The following is a 16,963-nucleotide window of genomic DNA, read 5'->3' as shown; positions in this document are numbered from 1 at the left end:
CTTTCCTCCTTAATTAGCAGCGCTAAAGGGTAAAGGCCTTCAACAATAGAAGTCAAATAGCCCCCCCGGGAAGTACTCCATCAAAATTTGCATTTCTGAGACGCTTCTAGGGGGACTGACTCAAATTCATCTTTCTCTAGAATTCTAGAGGTTGGCAGTAATTGCGGAACTGCAGGATAAAACGTTAAAATGCTGGTGAAAAATTAGGAACAGCTTGCAAGACGTAAAATTCGGGGCGATGAAATCTAAAGATTGCCCTCCAATCTATTCACCTTCTTAGATGCTACCATGCAAATTTGTTTAAAGTCCCTCCAAAATGACAGTTTTGGTTAAGTTCCAGAAATATCAGGCATTATTTTAACCCAGAAGAAAAAGGTATGACTCCAGTTTGCAGGATTAAAGTTCAAGGATTAAATTCGCCACTTGCTTCAATACTTCAATAATTGGACCTGTCGACACTTTAGGTAAGAAAAACTCAGCAACTGGTGTATAAAATTACTGAGTTAAATGCGAGTACTAGATTCCAAGAGGAACTACGAGACAAACCGTACGGTGTATCATGTTTCCACGGTAGGTTTATCGACCCCCTAAGAAGCCCTGGCTTAGTCTTTTTGAATGTTGGGCACACTCATAGGTCGATAAAGAGTGTAGGTGATTTAAATAGTTCGTCGGTTGTGATACCAACTTTACCTCAAGTCTACAGAGCGGCGGACAATTTAATCAGTCCATACTCTTTTCCAAGCCAGCAGCCATGGCAAGAATCCTTTTCACTTGGCGCGATTACAAGGAAAACCCTGAAATACTTTTAAAAATACACATGCCAAAGAACTGGAGTTAAGTTATTAGGATGGGGCTGTGTAAAGCTTCGGTGACTCACTAAAGCAAGTTGGGACCTGGGGTCTCAGCACCGGAGGAAAACAGAAAAAACAAAAGTTGGGGGCAGGCGGAGGGTCGCGAGCACACTTTTATATTTGATTGGCGGAACCACTCAGACTTTTCTTTATGGCGTCACCAGGTACCTGCCTGTAGAAAGGCCCCGTCTGCGTGACGTCACGCCTCACTGACCAATGAAAAGCCCCAGTCTGCGGGCCCCGAGGAGGGTTGTGGGCCCTTTTTTGTGAATGAAGCTCCACGGAACAGCCCCCCTGGGGTCCCCGGGAGCCGCGGCCCGCTGTGCTCCCGCGCCTCGGCAGCAGCGTCCGCGGCTGCGGTGGGCGCGCACGGTTACCCCGGGCAGCCCCAGCCGCCGGCGGCAGCACCGTCGCCTCGGCCGCGCCAGCGGGCTGCGGGCACCTGGGGACGGGCTGGGGGGCGCCGGCGGCGGCAGGAGGCGCTGTAGCCAGGGCTGCGGCGCGGGTCCCGCGGCGGCCGCAGGAGGGAGCGGGGCAGGCGCGGTGGGCCCGGCCCCTCCTCCGGCTCCTGCGCGGCCGCCTCCCGCCAGGCTCGACCGGCGCCCGCCGTCCCCGCAGCGCCGCTCTGCGCCCGCCGCCCCGAGCGCCCGCGCGCGGGGCTGGCGGGGGCCTCGGCGGGCGAGCGGGCGCGCGGGGCCATGGTCGTGGCCCCCTGACGGGCCGCGGCCGCCTCCATGAAGCGGAAGAGCGAGCGGCGGCCGAGCTGGGCCGCCGCGCCCCCCTGCTCGCGGCGCTGCTCGGCGTCCTCGCAGGGAGTGAAAAAGAGCCGCAGCTCCACGTCGCAGGAACTGCACCGCCTGGACCAGCAGGACGACCTGTACCTGGACATCACCGGTGAGCCGGCGAGCGAGCGCGTGGCGGGGCGCCCCAGGCACTCGGCACCCCGCGCGGGGGTCCTAGCCCACCCTCCCAGGCAGTGGAGGCGCCTCCCGGGGCCCGACTGACACGCCTCCGCCCCCATTCCCATAAAAGCCCCACCGGCCACACCCCCTTCAGCGGCCCGGCTCCCTGGGAGCGCCCCCCTACCCCGACTTTCCATCTGCGTGTGTTGCGAGCTGTAACTTTATCCGTTTTGCACTCTTCTACCCCGGCAAGATGGGCCGCGAGGGTCACCTTTCTTAAATTGCTGGCGTCAGCTCGGCGCCTCAGGCTTTTTCTAAGTTCGGGTTGATAGCGCCTCCCCGGGCTGCAAGCTCGGTTGGCCCTCACAGGAGCCTGAACCTCTCAATCAGCCCAGAGGATTCCCCGAGCGCGCGGAACGCGCCGGCCGGGGAGCAGCTGCCCTGTTTGTTGGGCGTTCGCCCCACCTCGGCTGCTGTGGAGGAAATGGAGTCCCGCCTCGTGCGGCGTTCCCACGTCCTCGCGCGGGTGCGCACCGCCCTCGCCCCCTCCCCAGCGCGCGCGAGCACACCCGGACCTCCTCGGGCTAGCTCCTCTGCCTTGCTTCCACAAGGAATGTGTCACACTGATGGTTTGTGAGCCGCTCTGCGTGCCGAATGCCCAGAGTTGTCACTTTTGAGAAATCGCAGCCAGCCAGAGCAGGTAGAAAAGCAGCCCTTTGATAGCTCTTTTCTTATTAGTGCTGATTCTACAGTTCTTGAAGACTAATAAATCCAATTTGGCAGCTGTTGGATTTGCCAGGATTGACACTAAAGCGTGTGAAGGCATTAAATGTGATGATGTATGTGGAAACGCTTTGTAAACAGCATAGCTGTCTACAATTTTGAGGGAATTTGCAGTGTTTTCTGTGGCGCGGGATGTGTAAGCCTTGGCGTGTGGGATTTTATATATAAACTGTTTCCCGCCCTTAGCCTTTGATAAGCCAGGTGAGCTGGAGTGGTCAGAATATTAATTTAGAAAGGGTTCGGGCAAACACAAATTTAGTAGAAATTGTTTTCTAGCTTGATGGACAGTTGGAAACTGAAGGTCCATTTTAATAAAGCTGCGAGTAGAGGGGAAGGTTTCTCGGCGCGGGGTGGATGGCCCCTGGGAACTGTGGAGGGAGGAAGAGGTTGCCTTAAGTGCCCGTCTCCGGCTGGCACCTGCCCGGGTCCACCGTAGCGCGTGGCGCTGGTGGAGATGCAGCCAGCTTTCTGAGACTGAGACCGGGTCCCAACAGGCGGTGCACTCCCGGGGAGATAGCCTCGCCAAGGAGGGCTCCGGGGTGGGGGGGGGCGGGTAACGACACCACACATTCCTTACGCCTTTGTTGTCTATACCTCTTCAAAGGAACTTTGCTTCATAGCGTTTAATTTTAGGGCAAGTAACGCACCCTTCGTTCCAAAGGTGCACAGGAGTTTACAGTGAAAAGTTGGTCGCAGCCTCCTGGTGTCCTTCCCCAGAGGCAACTGAAGTTCCGAGTTTCCTATGAATCCTTCCAGAAAGAGACTGTGTGTATATACACCTGTGTATTCTCTATCATACTCAAGCATGGCAGCATACATGTTGTTTTGCACATTGTTTTTTCTTCGCAGTATTCTCTCAGCAGAACGGTTAGTACATGCAAAACTGCTTCATTTGATTTTAATTACTGCGTAGGCCAAAGTAGATATGGTTTTAGAAAATAAAATTATAAAGTACATGTGGATTTAAATGTGTTTTTTTTAAGATTTCATTTTATTTATTTATTTTTAAGTAATTTCTACACTCAACGTGGGGCTGGAACTCACAACCTCGAGATCAAGAATCGCATGCTCTACCGACTGAGCCGGCCAGGCGCCCCCTAAATACATATGTTTTATAATTTGTTTAGACAGCTCCCTATTAATGAGCATTTAGGTTGTCTCCATCAAAAGGAAGTTTTGTAAAGTCAAGCCATTGGGCTAGATCTTCTTCCTCCTTCATGGCGGGCTTTGCTGAACACAATAATGATTTAACTTCAGAAAATATTGCTAAGCCGAATATTGAGGAAAGAGGTGGTGCATTATATAAAATCAAAATGCTGTTATTTAGATTACAAGCCCAGATAATGGAAGGGTCCAGTCTCAGGGGGGACGTAAGGGAGTCAACTTTGCCTGGAATTTTTCCAGGTATCCCTTAGTGACAGTCTTGGCTTCTTAGAAAAATGATACTGAATCAGTCTGTTTCAGGTGATAAATAAGACAAATTAAAGTAACTTTGGGGCGATGGGGTGAAAAAAAATAAAGTGACTTTGGATGCAGGGTGCAGATTACTTTTTATTGGGTTTGGAGGGAAGGCTTGAAACCTCATCAACAAGTGGCAACCTGGTCCCATCCTCCCCAACTTGTTTTTCCCTCTGTTTTCTTAATATTTTTCAAGTTGAGCATTAGGAAAGGAGATATATATAGTTAGTCTCCCCAGTAATATTTTCTTTCCTTTTTCTGTGCATACTTAAGTTTCTATAAATTGTGCCATATCAGCAAGAAGAGTCCTCTTTTAATGGCTGTATGAGATTGCATTGTATGGCTGAATTGTGATTTATATAATGGCAATAAGTAAATGGTTATGTGGGGGGTTTTCAGTCCCTGTAAATGGCAGCAGTCGCATCAGTGTATGTATCTACCTACATGTATGATTGTCTCTGCAGAGCAAAGTAGAAGTGAAGAGGCCAGGCCAAAATATACAGAGGTTTATCCATTCATTGGTGGACTTTTTTGGTGATTATGAATAATGCTGCTATGAACATTGATGTACAAGTTTTTGTGTGGAGATGTTTTCAGTTGCTTTGCATATACACACCTAGGAGTGGAATTGCAGATTTGCATGGTAACGCCATGTTTAACCTGCCAGACTTTTCCAAAGCTGCTGTACCACCAGCATTTCCCACCAGCAATTTATTCCTCATCCTCACCAACACCTTTTACAGGATTGTGAAGATTCTTTACCAGTGGGGTTGGTTCATAAAAATTAATGCACATTATCACTTTTGCCCACTCTGCCCTTAAATACATTAAATTTTTTTTTACTTTATTGCCTTGTTATTTTTATTGCAACCTATTTTATTTGTTAAGTCAAATTCCATTCCCATAGATTGCAGTATATTTCATGGTGGTGTATACATTTTTTTTTGCAGTATATTTCATGGTGGTGTATACATTTTTTTTTTAAGATTGATTTATTTTAGAAAGAGAGAATAAGAGAGAGTTCCAGTGCCTGCGGTGGGGGGGGTGGGGTGGGGTGGGGAGAGGAAGAGAGAGAATCTCAAGCTGACTCCCCAGTGAGCACAGAGCCCATTGGGGCTCCATCCCAGGACGCTGAGCCGCAATCAAAAGTCTGTCTCTTAACTGACTGAGCCACCCATGCACCCGTGGTGTATATGTTTAATACAGGATGCTTAATGCCTATTTTTGTTCCCTGTAGTCCTTTGTTTTTGTTTGTTTGTTTTTTTAAAGATTTTATTTATTTCCTTGACAGAGAGAGAGACAGCAAGAGAGGGAACACAAGCAGGGAGAATGGGAGAGGGAGAAGCAGGCCTCCCTGCGAGCAGGGAGCCCAACGCGGGGCCCGATCCCAGGACCCTGGGATCATGACCTAAGCCGAAGGCAGACACTTAATGACTGAGCCACTCAGGCGCCCCATCCCTGTAGTCCTTTGTTATGTGGTCACTTTTTTTAGTTTCTAGCCAGCCACCTGGCTGCACTGGCCATTTACTAGGAGCTGACCGATGTTTTATTCCCATGTGGACCCCATCTACCTCTCATTGGCCATTTTCTCAGTTCTTGCCATGTGCAATGACGTGGATTTTTACATAAGCTGTATTCCTGGTGCAGTTCCAGTGTATTATGTTAAAAAAAAGATCATAAAAGATAAAAACTGTAAACTGTATACATTAATGTGAAAGAGATACTGAGTAAAGATATAATCAGAATGAGTTATCAGTCAGGGAAGCTGGGAAAGAAGGGAAGAGAAGAGGGTTTTTGGTCGGCTTTGGAATTAGATCTCTCTCAAGATGGGAGAAGTACCAAAGGAAAAATGTTGGACACAGGTTTTTGATTTTCCTATGAACCTCCTTGCAGTCAGAAGTCTGAATCTTTTTATCTCTATATTCCTATCCCTTAAATAGGGCCATAAATGATAGTGTACATTCTCCTTTCCTCTTTATTAATATAGGAAAAAATTTTAAAGACTATGAAATTATTGTATTATCCCTATGCTTGATAATTTATAGGATTTAATAGTTGGTACAGAACTTAAATTTATTTTACTTCTTTATTTTTTAAACTTCTGACTAGTAAAAGTAATTGGTAATAACTATTGGCTAAAAAAGATTTTTGATGGTTTGTCTTAAAAATTTTTTTTTCTTTCAGTATCTGCCATGATAGTCTATCTCTTTAAGACTGTCTATATTATAACAGTAAATAATTTTATTGGAGAAGCTCTAGTTGAGGTCAGGATTGTCATTTAAAAGCACCAATTAATGGTATATCAGATACTCATCAAATTAAACAGATACAGCACTGCCTCTACCCCCCCTTCTTTTCTTTTTAGGATTTAAAAAATTCACATTAGACATTATTAGACAGGGAAAATTTATTCATTAATTCAAGAAGTATTTAATGAATGCTTACTATGTAAAATAGTCCTGCATATTCATTGTTTGCTGTGATAGGAGTGTATTTTTCTTGATAAAAAAGGAATACAGTTACCTGGGGCACTGATTCAAGGAGGAAATAAATTCATTTTTCTTCAAGACTTTCACGTAGTAGATTATTGAGTTTCAATAATTGAAGCTCATCAAAGTATGTAGTGTTCGTTTTCCTTCTTGCTTATGACTTATTTCTAATTTATTTTCTTGATTTATGTGCTTAAGTCTTCAACATCTTTACTTCTGATGGTGTCATGTTAGTTACCTGTTTTAGGTCTAAATCCTTAGGTACTGGGGCACCACACACAAAAACTTAACATAGTTGTGTTGTTACTCTTTCAGTGGACAGAGTGGTTGGGCACAGAGATGAAGGGAAAGTGGAATAACTGGATGACAGAGATGGTACTAATGCTAGGAGTCGCCATTTGGTGCCTGCTGTAATCTGTGCCTTGGAATGGGAATGTATTTCACCAATTCTTGTGCGGGAGAGCTGGAATGAAACCACGTTGTGGATTTTTAGAATGGAAGGATGGCATTGGGTGCGTACCAGTGACATTTCTTGGAAGTTTCTGAGATAGTCTCTGGGGATCTCTGAATTGACAGGACAGGTGTTTTGTTATTTGAAAGAATTTCAAGAGATCATCTTGAAATACCACAACCATCCACTTTTCTCTCAGAAGCTAACACAAGAGATAAGTGATTTTGACCAAATTGATGCACTTTCTTTTGGGGAAAGCCATACTACCTGGCTTTTATTCTTTCCAACAGATAAAGCTATTTCAGCAGAGTTGTACATAAATGATTTGTTGGCCATGTACTATTTAGTCGTGTGTTTACATAGACTAGCAGGTGATGTCCTAGTAGATACTCCATAAGTCGTAGCTTGTAAAGTTGAATTTAGATAATTACCTAGTGAATTTGGAAACATGAGCAAACTACATACACAGTTCAGGTCCTCCTGCACTCATGCTGTTGTCCATATTGGCTGTCATCACAGCCCAGATTTTCTAGATAGTTCATTCATTCAACCAAATTGTAATGAATACCTACTCTGCCAGGCTTTTTTTTTTTTTTTTTTCCTTCCCCTCAAATGGTAAAAATAGGTCACTGCTGGAGATAATCCCTGTTCTCATGGAGTTTTCCGTGCTAATTGAGAAAATGAAACTTGGAAGGTCTGGGGGTAAACTAGCTAAAACTTGGAGGGTCTGAGGAATAACTAGCTTAAAGAGGAGCCATATCGTGGTTGAAATCTTTGGGGATGAAAAACTGTGTTCATCGGGTATTTGAAGAGTTAATTCTAGTGGTTAGGCATGCGGACACCAGGGACAGCTAGTGTCTGCCTTCAGGGGAACTGAACACAGCTGGATTATTAATAACCTTTTGGAGCCTCTTTTCTCTCATCTGTTTGAAAGTAAAAAGTGCACAGCGTTGTTGGAAGAACTGAAGCAGATGCATGTGAAGTGCCTGGCTTGGTGCCTCCTTGACAGCCAGGCTCCATAAACGGTCTCTAGTATTACAAGGGCGCCTGCAGTGGCCCAGGGATACCAAGGGCAGACTGAGACAGTCACCATGGCTGGAAAGGTTTCCAGCTCAGAAGCAAACATTTCCCCCATACGTGTACATGCACAAAGGGTTCAGTGAATCAGCACAGTGAAAATGCAAGTGTGTTCCTTTCTCTGCTTCTGAGAGTGATCTTCAGGGCAGAAGCGCTCCGGGTGAGGCTGGTTCAGTATTTGTCAAAGCGCTGGAAGAGATTTAGCACTGCGTTGACAATCTTTTCTGCCTTGGGAAAAATGTTACCGTTTCTCTTTAAAGATTCCTTGTAAGAGGAAGAATAAACCAGAGCCGTTTCTTCCTTTTTGAGGCTGTTACGTATTTTTATTACACTGAAGAGTCTGTATATTGCCTTATATTAAATTGCAGCTAAGCTTATGGGGGGGGGGCTTTGTAAAGATGAAAAGGCCTCATGGGAGAGCCTCAGGTAGAAGGTTATGGAAAATAAAACAAATTCTTTACTGATAGAATATAAACTCTTCAGAGTGGTTAAAGCATAACTGTGCCCTGGAACATCGTTTTAAAAGAGTATTTCACAGATCCAAAAGATTGGATACTGGTGGTGCGTATTATAAGCAGTAGGACATTTTTCTGTTGTTATTTTGAGTAAAACAAAATTGCCTTTCATTGGGCCTTTCCGTGCTTAATTTGTGGCATGGAGACCCAATGTATTTGGAAAGGGTGGGAATTAGACATAAATAAGAAATTACATGTTTAAATCTTTTCCTTTAATTACACTGAGAACAAAATAATTTTAGTAGCCAGTATTTTATTTTCCTTTCCATACTAGCTACAGAGTATTTTTAATCTTAGTTCCTTAAGGTCCTTCACATTAAAATTACTTTTACATAATTATCTGTCAGTTGAATGAAAAGCATGGATAGACTGGTTTCAAACATTTCAAAGCTGTTCCTCATTTAGGACAGGCACCTTTATGAGTGAGGTAAGTAGGTACAGGGGTTGTGGGCAAAAAAAGTGGTCAGATTGATACAGACACAGAAACTGGTTCGGTAGGAGCTAACCAATCTTCAGATATCATTTCTTTACATTATTTGGTTTTTAGCTTCTGAGGTTAGTCACTTAATTTCTAGAAGTGCTGACTACCATATTAGACAGGGATTACCTTAGAAAACATTTTCTAAAATAAAATTGATTTTAATTTCCTAAATACAAGGCTATTTAACTGGAATGTGTGCGTCTCATCTGGATTCTCTAGTTTATATGAAAGTTTTACGCCCTTCTCTCTCTTTCTCTTTTTTCTATAGCTTTTCATGGATACTGCTCCAACAAAGGTATTCAGATCATTGACTCTACTTTGCAGTGCTTTCTGATGATTTTAAAACTGTAGATTTAATCTGTTAGTTGTCATTCTTGGTTCCGTCCCTTCCTGTTTGCTTTGTCTTAAATTTAGTCTTGGGTAGCAGATTCAGTTTTCTATAACTGTAGAGTATCCTTTGTATGTTTATGACTTAAGTTGAAATTTGTCTTTATATGAAAAGTTTTGTTGGTTTCTGTGTACAGGTAATGCTGACAGTAGTTTCTGTGATATTTTACTGGGTTAATTATTAATGCTATGTTTGCGATAGTGGATGTTTTTGGTAATACTAAACTTTTTCTATTATAATTGAATCTCACTTTTGTAGCCTCTTGCTGAAAGGATGCATAGAATGAGTTGTTATAACCAAACAGCTTTTCTTGATTTGTTTTTTTCTTTTGCGAAGTCACTTAGTTCTTTCTAGGCATTTCTTTGCTTAATGGACAGGCTTATATCTTATTATTTTTGGCACGAGGAAATACTCATGAAATGCCAACTTAAACTTTGGGAATGGGGAAGCTCTTTCATATTCTGTTAAAAAATTGAAAGTATTCTGATTCCATTTCATTTTCAAGTACCTCAAATAAGGCCAGTTATCAAAAGAACAAATACAAGTGGCTCCATATGTATAATAATTCTAATTAAAAAAATTTCTGCCTTTATTCTCTTGGTCTTTTATTCAGCTCCTTTAATTCTTAGTATTATTTACATTCTAGAGGAGCAGTTCTCTTAGAGGGCTTTATTCACCAGTCAGTTCAAAGATTTGGTCCCATTGTCTTGGAGTCTGAAAAGCTGAGGAAGGTGGGCTGGGTAAATTTATTCTAATTGTGTAATATCACATATTGACTTCATTTCTCAGGTAGTTCACTTTTATACTATTAAAATTTGGTTGCCAGTGTACTTTTCACAAAAGAAAAACATCTTGTTCCCAATGTCGATGGTGTTTGTTGTTCCTTCAAGTTCTAATTTGAAAGTAAAATTACTTTCTTGGCACTGCAGTTTATGACATTGATCTTTTTATACCCAATCCATAATGCTATAATATCATCACAGATTCTGAATTCTGCAAAGCCCTCCATTTTAGGACCATCTCAGCTGAATCATTCTCTGCATTTTGCTCATTTATACTCATTTGTAGTTGTATGAATTGTGCTATGGAATTAATTAGTGTATCCATTTAACAAATATTTATTGAGCAACTACCTTGAACAAGGGATTGAGCCAGGTGTTATTGAGGAAGGGAGGAGATGTGAAGATTTACAGCAACATCCCTGAAAGAATGAGAAGGCATAGACTATTAAGTCATCATCTCAGTGAAGACAGGTAATGAAGGAATCAGTCATTATGTAGTTTTGCTCTCTTCATTTACACAATGTCAGTTTGAGAGAATTTTGTGATGGAAATGTCACTCCGTAATTCCTACACAAAGTGAATTATTTTTTCCAGTGTGTGGTGAAAACGATCTGTCTTAAGGTGTCTTTCTCATGGGAGTGTGGGGGGTGTGGGCGTAGGTGTGTGTTTTAAACCTTAAAAGAGACAAGGGGGAAAAGCTTAATTGTGGTATCTAACTAATCATATCCATATATGAATGCAGTATGTATATGAATAGTATAAATATATATAAATGTATATAGTTAATAATATACTGAAAACCCTATTTCTACAAAACACAGCTGAAGTAAAAGGTCTCCATTCCAATTCTGTATCTCTAATTTGAATCTCAAGAGCATCCCAGACGATATAATTTAAAAATGAGGTACCTTGTTTGTTTTTTAAAAATACATTATTTATTGGTAGGAAGTAATTACAGAGCACCTCTTTTTTTTTTTTAAGATCTTGTTTATTTATTTGACAGAGAGAGACACAGAGCAGGAACACAAGCAGGGGGAGTGGGAGAGGGAGAAGCAGGGTTCCCGCTGAGCAGGGAGCCCGATGCAGGGCCGATCCCAGCATCCTGGGATCACGACCCGAGCCGAAGACAGATGCCCAACGACTGAGCCACCCAGGCGCCCCCACAGAGCACCTTTAAAGCTGAGTATTGCTTCTTGAATTGAAGGCAACTAAAGACGAAGATTCCCAAATATTTTAAGAACTAGATTTGGTTTGTGTGACTTGAACCGAGAACTGAAAAGCATTCTGATTTTCACATTCTTTTATAGGTGCTGAGGAAGAATTGCTTTGACATGAATATAACAGAATTAACATTATGGTTTTACATTTTTGGGAGCTGTTCTCAGACTGCTCTTGGAATTTTTTTATTGTAATACCGTCATTAGGTAGCTTGTTGGAAGCACCTTATACATGAAACTGAATCATCTTAACATGCATTTAGTTCCTTTTGACAATAAACTGTCAAATAAAAGCTTAGGATTTAGCTAGCAAACACAATCGAGGTTGGGATTTTAACTTCACTGTTAATATACTCTAAACTATTGTGACTGAAAGGGCTCGAAGCACAAATTCACTCAGGATATGTTTGAGTGCATTTTATGGTCTCATCCTTGCAGTTGCTGCTTCTAGGGCTGCAATAGAGATTTCACACTTGACCAGATCTCTGGGAAGTAATAGGAGCCCATGGAACAGGGTGATATATCTTCAATCTGTCACATAGAGGGGCTTATTGGTGAATGTCACGGACATTCAAAGATGGATGTCTCTGAATGAATGAGAAAAGACGCTTGAGCACTGTTTTAAAAGATTCTCTTCTTCCCTCTACCCCCAGAACCAGCAGGAACCATTCTTTTTTTTTTTTTTTTTTTTAAGATTTTATTTATTTATTTGAGACAGAGAGAGAGCAAGCGAGCACAAGAAGAGGAGTCAGAGGGAGAAGCAGGCTCGCTGCTGAGCAGGGAAGCCTGAGGCGGGACTGGATCCTGAAACTCCGGGATCATGACCTGAGCCGAAGGCAGTTGCTTAACCAACTGAGCCACTCAGGCACCCAGCAGGAACCGTTCTTGATCACGGTAACACCAGTCTGCTTTCTTCCTGCTGACAGCACCTTGTCCCTACTGTGGTGACAGTTGTCAGGGTTTGGTGACTGCTGGGATGGGGGATAGACTCTACTCCAGTGTGGGGGAAATACCCTCTTCTACCCCCTCAACCTGTCTCACAGTGCTCTCCCATTCTGCCAGCAACAGGAATCAAGATGTGGTAGTTAACCTAAATTAAATAACAGCTCTGCTCCAAAATGAAAAAGTACTTTAATGTAATCTCTCTTACTCCGGAGAGCAGGAGAAGGACCATAAACCTTAAAGCATCCTTTATCTACTGGAACCTATTCAGATTGTTTTGATCAAATAAATTTTTAGGGGTTAAATGGGCGGATTCAGAAGACAACCATTTCTAGGCACAATGACAAAGGAATTTTTTTCTTTTTCTTTTTAAATTTTTCTTTCTTTTTTACTTGAAATATAGTTGGCCCACAATGTTACATTTGTTTCATGTGCAGGACATAGTGATTCAACAATTCTCTACCTTATGCTATGCTCATCACAAGTGTAGCTACCATCTGTCATCATACAAGGCTATTACAATACCATTGACTATATTCCCTATGCTGTACCTTACATCCCTGTGACTTATTCTGTTACTGGAAAACTGTATCTTCCACTTCTCTTCACACATTTTGCCCATCCCCCTACCCACCTTCCCTCTGGCAACCATCAGTTTGTTCTCTGTATTTACATTTCTAATTCTTTTTGTTTATTCATTTGCTTTGTTTTTTAGATTCCACTTATGAGTGAAATCGTATAGTATTTGTCTTTCTGAGTCTGACTTAGTTCACTTAGCATAATACCCCCTGGGTCCATCCATGTTGTACCAAATGACAGGGGTCTCATTTCTTTTTTATGGCTGTGTAATATTCCATTGTGTGTATATATCTTTACACACACACACCACATCTTCCTTATTTCTTCGTCTATGGATGATGGGTATTCAGGTTGCTTCCATATCTTTGCTATTGTAAATAATGCTTCAGTAAATATAGGGGTGCATGTATCTTTTCAAATTAGTATTTTCATTTTCTTTGGGTAAATACCCAGTAGTGGAATTGCTGGATCATATAGTAGTTCTATTTTTAATTTTTTGAGGACCCTCCGTACTGTTTTCCACAGTGGCTGCACCAATCTACATTCCTACCAGCAGTGCACGAGGAGGAGGCTTTTTTTGTAATGTGATACTTTCGGGAATTTCTAAAATAACAATGTGGGATTTTTTTGAAGGCTAAGCAATAAGCATTTTTTTTTTTTTTCCAAATCAAAGCTTTGGATTAAGGGCTTTATTTTAAAATGGTCAGAAAACAAATGTTACTCTAATTATAGAGATTTATGAATAGGATTAATAAGTTTTGTTGGTTATGCCACAAAAGCAATTTTTAAATAATGTCATTTAACATAACCCTATGCAGTGCTGCTTTGTTGTAATTATATTGTCTTCAAAATAATTTTACTAAGAATAAATAGGCATATATAAAACTGTGGTCATTGTCTTGTTTTGGCTTCCCCAGCATAGACTGAGTCAAGGATTCCAACACAGTACTTTCTTTGGGATATGATCCCAGAAAACTCTCCAAAGGGAGTGGGGAAGTGAGAGGGTTATGAGTGGGAAAGAATGCTCATTATATTAGGCGGGTTACTTCTGTACTAACTAGAGTTTGATCCCATAGGGAAATCTGACGGCAGTATAGAACATATGAGGGTTGAGGGGACTGGGATATTTTTTAACCAGTAACTTAGAGTGGGGGGTGAGCGATAATTTTAAAGTGCTGTGACGATGGCCAAAATGGGCCCTGTAGTCTAGAGAAAGCCCTGCAGGAGATGTTGGTGAAATTGGAAAGTGCTGGTGGGGGAAGGGTCTAAGTGGAGCTCTTCAGTGTGCCTCCAGAGTCAGGCTATTGTTAAATTTTGTGTGTGTCCTCCTAAGTGCTATTGTCAGTTTTCAGCTAGTTAGTGCTCAACTGTTATCCTGAATTGAGTGCATTACTGTCACTCTGTTGTGTCCTGGTGGGGTATGAGGTATTTTTGATAGTAAATGTTGAGAAAATATATGCATGGGACAGGGTGGGTTTGTTAGAAAGAAGCAGTGGGAGAGCTAGAGACCCTTGGAGGGAATTGTGTAAGGAAACTAGGTAAAGATCAGCATGCAGTTAAGGATGATTGGAAGTTCTGTGATTTTTACGAAAGGCTTTATAAACACTGTAGCTTGGATGTTTGACTAACAACTGAGTGATTAGCACCTAGAAGAATTATGGCCAGAGACAGTCCTGACTTCAGTGAATGTGAAGTAGCTGGAGGAGCTGAGCCATTGCCAGTGTAGAATGCCAGGACTGGATCTCCATGGAGACTCTGCGGTTTCTGTGCAGTTCCGTTTCCAGAAACTCCTCATCCCCAGCTAAATGAAGTTTGTGCAAGAATGTGAAGTCAACCACCTTATGTCATTTATTTATTATTTTTTTAAAAAGTTTTAATTTATTTAATCTCTACACCTAACCTGGGGCTTGAACTCATGACCCCAAGATTAAGACTTACATGCTCTTCCAATTGAGCCAGTCAAGCGCCCCTATGTTCTTTCTTTCTTTTTAAATATATTTTTTAAAGATTTTATTTATTTATTTGAGAGAGAGAGAGAAGGAGCAGGGGAGGGGCAAAGGGAGAAGCAGACTCCCTGGTGAGCAGGGAGCCCGACGAGGGCCTTGATCCTGGGACCCCGGGATGGTGACCTGAGCTGAAGGCAGATGCTTGACCAACTGAGTCACCCAGGTGCCCCTGTCATTTATTTCTAATAAGGCCAGATAACAAGGTGTCAGGTACTCTTGGGAATGTTTCAAAATGAATCAGTATGCTAGTTTAATTGCTCAAGAGTTGATAACTTGTGTAAACATTACACCAATATAAATTAGAGAAGTCACAGTTTTACCATATATGGTGTAAGTTAAGTGCTATTTTCCTACCTTTTGAGATGCTTTCCCTATTTTATGTATGTATATATGTGTGTATGTATTTATTTATTTATGTAAGTAATGTATGTATGAGGTTTATTGTGGTCTTTTTTTCTCTTTTTTTCTTGAGAGAGAGAGCAAGCAGGCCAGCAGGGAGGGGAAGAGGGAGAGAGAGAATCTTAAGCAGGCTCCACGCCACCCAGCACGGACGGGGCTCAATCTCATGACCCTGAGATCATGACCTGAGCCAAAATCAAGTCACTTAATCAACGGAGCCACCCAGGTGCCTGCTTTTCCCATATTATTAAAGTCTTGTACAGTCCCTTTTCATTTTTCTTTGGAAACATTAATTCAGTCCGTGGTTCTTAGTGGAGGAGAAAAAATAAGTCATACTGCTAATCTTGTAAGAGGTGGAATTTAACAATACTGAAGCTTTCTCATAGGATCAAGATTCAGTAATAAAAGCCTTGACTTTGGAAGCATTAGAAATATTTTTTCTTCATTTTTTTGAATATCAGTGGGCAGCTCATAGAACTTATTTGCAAAAGTAGAGCTGGTGATCTTTCTTGCTCTTTAATCATGTTCTATGCTATTGAGGTGCATTTATGATTCTGGGTTCATGACACATTCATCATTGGTCCATGCAAGCCCCTTTAGTAGGCTTTCTATATTTTTGAAATATGACTCACTAAATAACACTTAGTAAATCCCTTCACTTAGAGTTGCTTGTTTTTTTAAAAGCTTTTCATTTTATCTGCTTTTTAAATAGATAATGCATGTACATAGTTCAAAATTTAAAAGATAAAAAAGAGGGGCACCTGGCTGGCTCAGTTGGTGGAGCATGTGACCCTTGATCTCAGGGTCATGAGTTCGAGCCCCACATAGGGTGTAGAGATTACTTAAAAATAAAATCCTTAAAAAAAAAAAAAATAAGAGATACAAAAGAGTAAATGACACAGTAAGATTTCCACTTTCTCTTGTCACCTAGCTACTTATCTTCCCTTTTCAGAATAAATTGACATAACTTTTTCTATGTCTTACCAGAGATTTTCTATGTATTTACAAACATGTATATGTGTGTACAGATGTATGCATGTTTGTATCTTCTCATGCAGAATACAGCACTTTATTCTCGTGGTTCTGTTCCTTGCTTTTTTCACTGCTGTTGGGCTGCTCTGTGAGCATGGAACGAAACAAAGGGAGCTGAGGATCCTAATGGAGGATGCTTTCAGGCTGCTCTAGATTGAGATGTACAAGTAATAATCTCTGATGGTCAATGTCTGCTTGATGCTCAGGCCCATGCTAAGACTTGTGTCTCTATCCCCAAATAAAGTTTCTAAGATACAGGTGCTCTTTATTTTTATTTTTAATTTTTTTTAAAGATTTGTTTATTTGAGAGAGAGCACAGGCCAGAATGTGAGCAGGGGGAAGGGCAGAGGGAGAGAGAGAATCCCAAGGAATTCTTGGGATTCCCAAATCCCCACTGAGTGTGGAGCCCTACACAGCGTCTTAGGACCCTGAGACCATGACCTGAGGGGAAATCAAGAGTAGGAAGCTTAACCGACTGAGCCACTCAGGTGCCCCAGGTGCTTGTTATTTTTTAAAAAGACAACACAGAAAGAAAATGGTCAGAGATCCTATTAGCAAGGATGTTTTCTTTATCAGTTAGACTTGGTTATACTGTAATCAAGCCCCCCCCC

At 41.9% G+C, this 16,963-nt stretch overlaps 1 protein-coding gene across 7 annotated transcripts in view; it reads left to right on the top strand.

Annotated features, from left to right (window-relative positions):
- The first annotated feature begins 1,567 nt into the window (after positions 1 to 1,567).
- Positions 1,568 to 16,963, top strand: part of CDC14B (cell division cycle 14B) — a 106,997-nt gene continuing 91,601 nt past the window's right edge. For 4 of the 7 annotated variants that reach the window (XM_032392859.1, XM_032392856.1, XM_032392854.1 and 1 more), the window contains exon 1: positions 1,568 to 1,745. In XM_032392859.1, the coding sequence (XP_032248750.1) occupies positions 1,586 to 1,745 (160 nt within the window). In that variant the 5' untranslated portion in view covers positions 1,568 to 1,585. Of the gene's footprint in view, positions 1,746 to 9,275; positions 9,303 to 16,963 lie in introns of all 7 variants that reach the window. The other 3 variants (XM_032392857.1, XM_032392855.1, XM_032392853.1) reach the window with 1 other exon arrangement.

The sequence above is a fragment of the Phoca vitulina genome, unplaced genomic scaffold (assembly GCF_004348235.1).
Source record: "Phoca vitulina isolate PV1807 unplaced genomic scaffold, GSC_HSeal_1.0 scaffold70, whole genome shotgun sequence".
Classification (NCBI taxonomy): Eukaryota; Metazoa; Chordata; class Mammalia; order Carnivora; family Phocidae; genus Phoca; species Phoca vitulina.
The sequence above is the reverse complement of the archived record's forward strand: the minus strand, read 5'-3'. Positions and strand labels throughout refer to the sequence as shown.